This window comes from Babylonia areolata, chromosome 35 (genome assembly GCF_041734735.1).
Source record: "Babylonia areolata isolate BAREFJ2019XMU chromosome 35, ASM4173473v1, whole genome shotgun sequence".
In the NCBI taxonomy this organism is placed as follows: domain Eukaryota; kingdom Metazoa; phylum Mollusca; class Gastropoda; order Neogastropoda; family Buccinidae; genus Babylonia; species Babylonia areolata.
The window spans coordinates 9503185-9505684 of record NC_134910.1 but is presented as its reverse complement, the minus strand read 5'-3'; the positions used below and the strand labels follow the sequence as shown (position 1 = coordinate 9505684).

The 2500-nt window shown below is 47.7% G+C and overlaps 1 protein-coding gene across 7 annotated transcripts in view; it reads right to left on the bottom strand.

Annotated features, from left to right (window-relative positions):
* Nucleotides 1-2500, bottom strand: part of LOC143277856 (sulfotransferase 1A1-like) — a 25864-nt gene that overhangs the window by 2532 nt on the left and 20832 nt on the right. For all 7 annotated transcript variants that reach the window (XM_076582792.1, XM_076582794.1, XM_076582796.1 and 4 more), the window contains exon 4: nt 1469-1572. In XM_076582792.1, coding sequence (XP_076438907.1) covers nt 1469-1572 — 104 coding nt within the window. The remainder of the gene's footprint in view (nt 1-1468; nt 1573-2500) is intronic.

The window sequence follows — 2500 nt, the reverse complement described above, 5'->3', positions numbered from 1 at the left end:
ATGATTTTGATCAATAACGTGTGCGGTGTTAATCACCAGCATAAGCTTCCTGCAACATGAGTAACGACATCCATATTCGCTACACCCCACATCTCTTATATGCCTGAACAGCAACATTACTCAGTGCGCTTTGTCAGTTTCAGTTTCAGGTTCAGTAGCTCAAGGAGGCGTCACTGCGTTCGGAGAAATCCATATACGCTACACCACATCTGCCAAGCAGATGCCTGACCAGCAGTGTAACCCAACGCGCTTAGTCAGGCCTTGAGAAGAAAAAAAGTCCTTTAATTAATGCATGCAAATATGCATGTGTACCTATCAGAGTGGATTTCTTACTCTTTCGAAATTTGCCAGAGAACAACACGTTCGTTGCCGTGGGTTCTTTTCCAGTGCGCCAAGTGCGTGCAACGCACACGGGACTTTTATTCACCTTGTTTATCGTCTCATCCGAATGACTACATGCTCAGTTTGATTTTTTTTTTCTCCAGTCAAACAAAGCTGGAAGAAAAGAGCGAGACCAAAGATTGGAACCCAGACCCTCTCGGACACTGCAACGGCAGGTAAGCGTCTAAACCACCCTGCCACTTTCTTCCCCGAAACAAGTACATGTGATAAGAAACTCTAGGGAGATGTAAAAATCAACACACACACAAAATACCATATAAAAAAAATTGTCACCGACAACACATGTACAAAGCGATTTGTTACAGGAGAGCTGGACAGTATAAGCTCTTTAGAGAAGTCCCCCCCCCCCTTCAGTCAAGTGTTTCAGCCCTTCTTCTTCTTCTTCTGTTGTGTAGCCACAATCAACACGTTGATTATTTTGCCACATTTTTTTTTTTTGGGGGGGGGGGGGGGGGGGGGGGGTCCGCAGACCGGTTGCTTGACAAAAAAAAAAAAAAAAAAAAAAAAAAATTTTACTCCAATCACATTCACGCTCTCCCTCCTGCCCACTAACTGGATCAGAGGGGGCGAGAAATGACAGGCAGGCATCTTATTGATGGCCCCTGGCACTCCCCGCCACAGCGCCCTCCTTCCAGCACTCCCCCTACCCACTACTTACCTAAACATTCACTCTCACATCCATACCCGACAATTGCTGTAATTTATCCTGTGGTTTTGCCTACTCTTGGAGTTTCGCAGCAGCGAGACTGGCAAGAGTGGCGACCTTGAGGTGAGAGGTGACTCTGCTTTTGAAGCTGTTGGGGGGAGTCTGCCTCAACAGTGTTTGCTGGGAGTTCATTCCACTCACGAATGGCACGTGGGAAGAAAGAAAGAAAGCCGATACTGCTGTTTATGATTCACAAGCCGTTGGAATTAACTCCTTACACTCTAAGGGGGCCGGGCCGCACCCAGGTCATGACTCCTGGATGCCTTTATATTGCCGCCATTTTTTTTTTTTTTTTTTTTTTTTTTTTCCTGGTCCAAAGCTTGTAATTTTTATCGCCGCTAGACAACAGTGCTAACTCACCTCTTTCATGTCTTCGTACATGATGACGTGAATTGGGTTTTTGACGTCACTGTTCAGCGCCTTTCCCCAGCTGGCCATGTATTCGAACCAGGAGCCGAAATCCACTTCAACATAGACACTGGTAATTTTGTACCTGGTGAGGTGGGTGTGTGGGGGTGGAGTGGGGGGGTGTGAGAGAGAGAGAAAGAGATACCGTTACACGTTACTGGCTCAATGTCTCTGATTATGACAGCTTCGCTCACAGTTACAGTTTTATCTGGAAGGAGGACGCATCCATATGCGCTACACCACATAATATGTTGCCGTTAAAAGAAATAAACTGTAGGGTGGGAGTGGTTAGGGCTGGGCTGGGGGGGTGGGGGGGGAGGAGGCGGGGGTTGGAGGGGGGCAGGGAGGGGGGGGGAACAGAGGCCTGGCCAGCACATGAACCCGACCACCTCATGCACGTATGAAATAATAAACTGTAAAGTGAAGGAAAATGAATAGATAAGGAAATAAATTCTCCACCACTGCTCTCTCTCTCTCTCTCCACTGTCTGTCTGTCTCTCTCTGTGTCTGCCTGTCTGTCTGTCTCTCTCTACTCGCTGTCTCTCTCTGTCTGTCTCTCTCTGTGTCTGCCTGTCTGTCTCTCTTCTCCACTGTCTGTCTGTCTTTCCACTCTCTCCAGCTCTGTCTGTCTGTCTGTCTGTCTGCCCACTTGCTGTCTGTCTGTCTTTCTCTCTCTTTCTCCACTGTCTGTCTGTCTCTCTTTCCACTCTCTCCAGCTCTGTCTGTCTGTCTGTCTCTCTCTCTCCACTTGCTGTCTGTCTGTCTTTCTCTCTCTTTCTCCACTGTCTGTCTGTCTCTCTTTCCACTCTCTCCAGCTCTGTCTGTCAGTCTGTCTCTCTCTCTCCACTTGCTGTCTGTCTGTCTGTCTTTCTCTCTCTTTCTCCACTGTCTGTCTCTTCTCCATTGTCTGTCTGTCTATCTCTGTCTCCATTGTCTGTCTGTCTCTCTTTCCACTCTCTCCAGCTCTATCTGTCTCTGTATCTC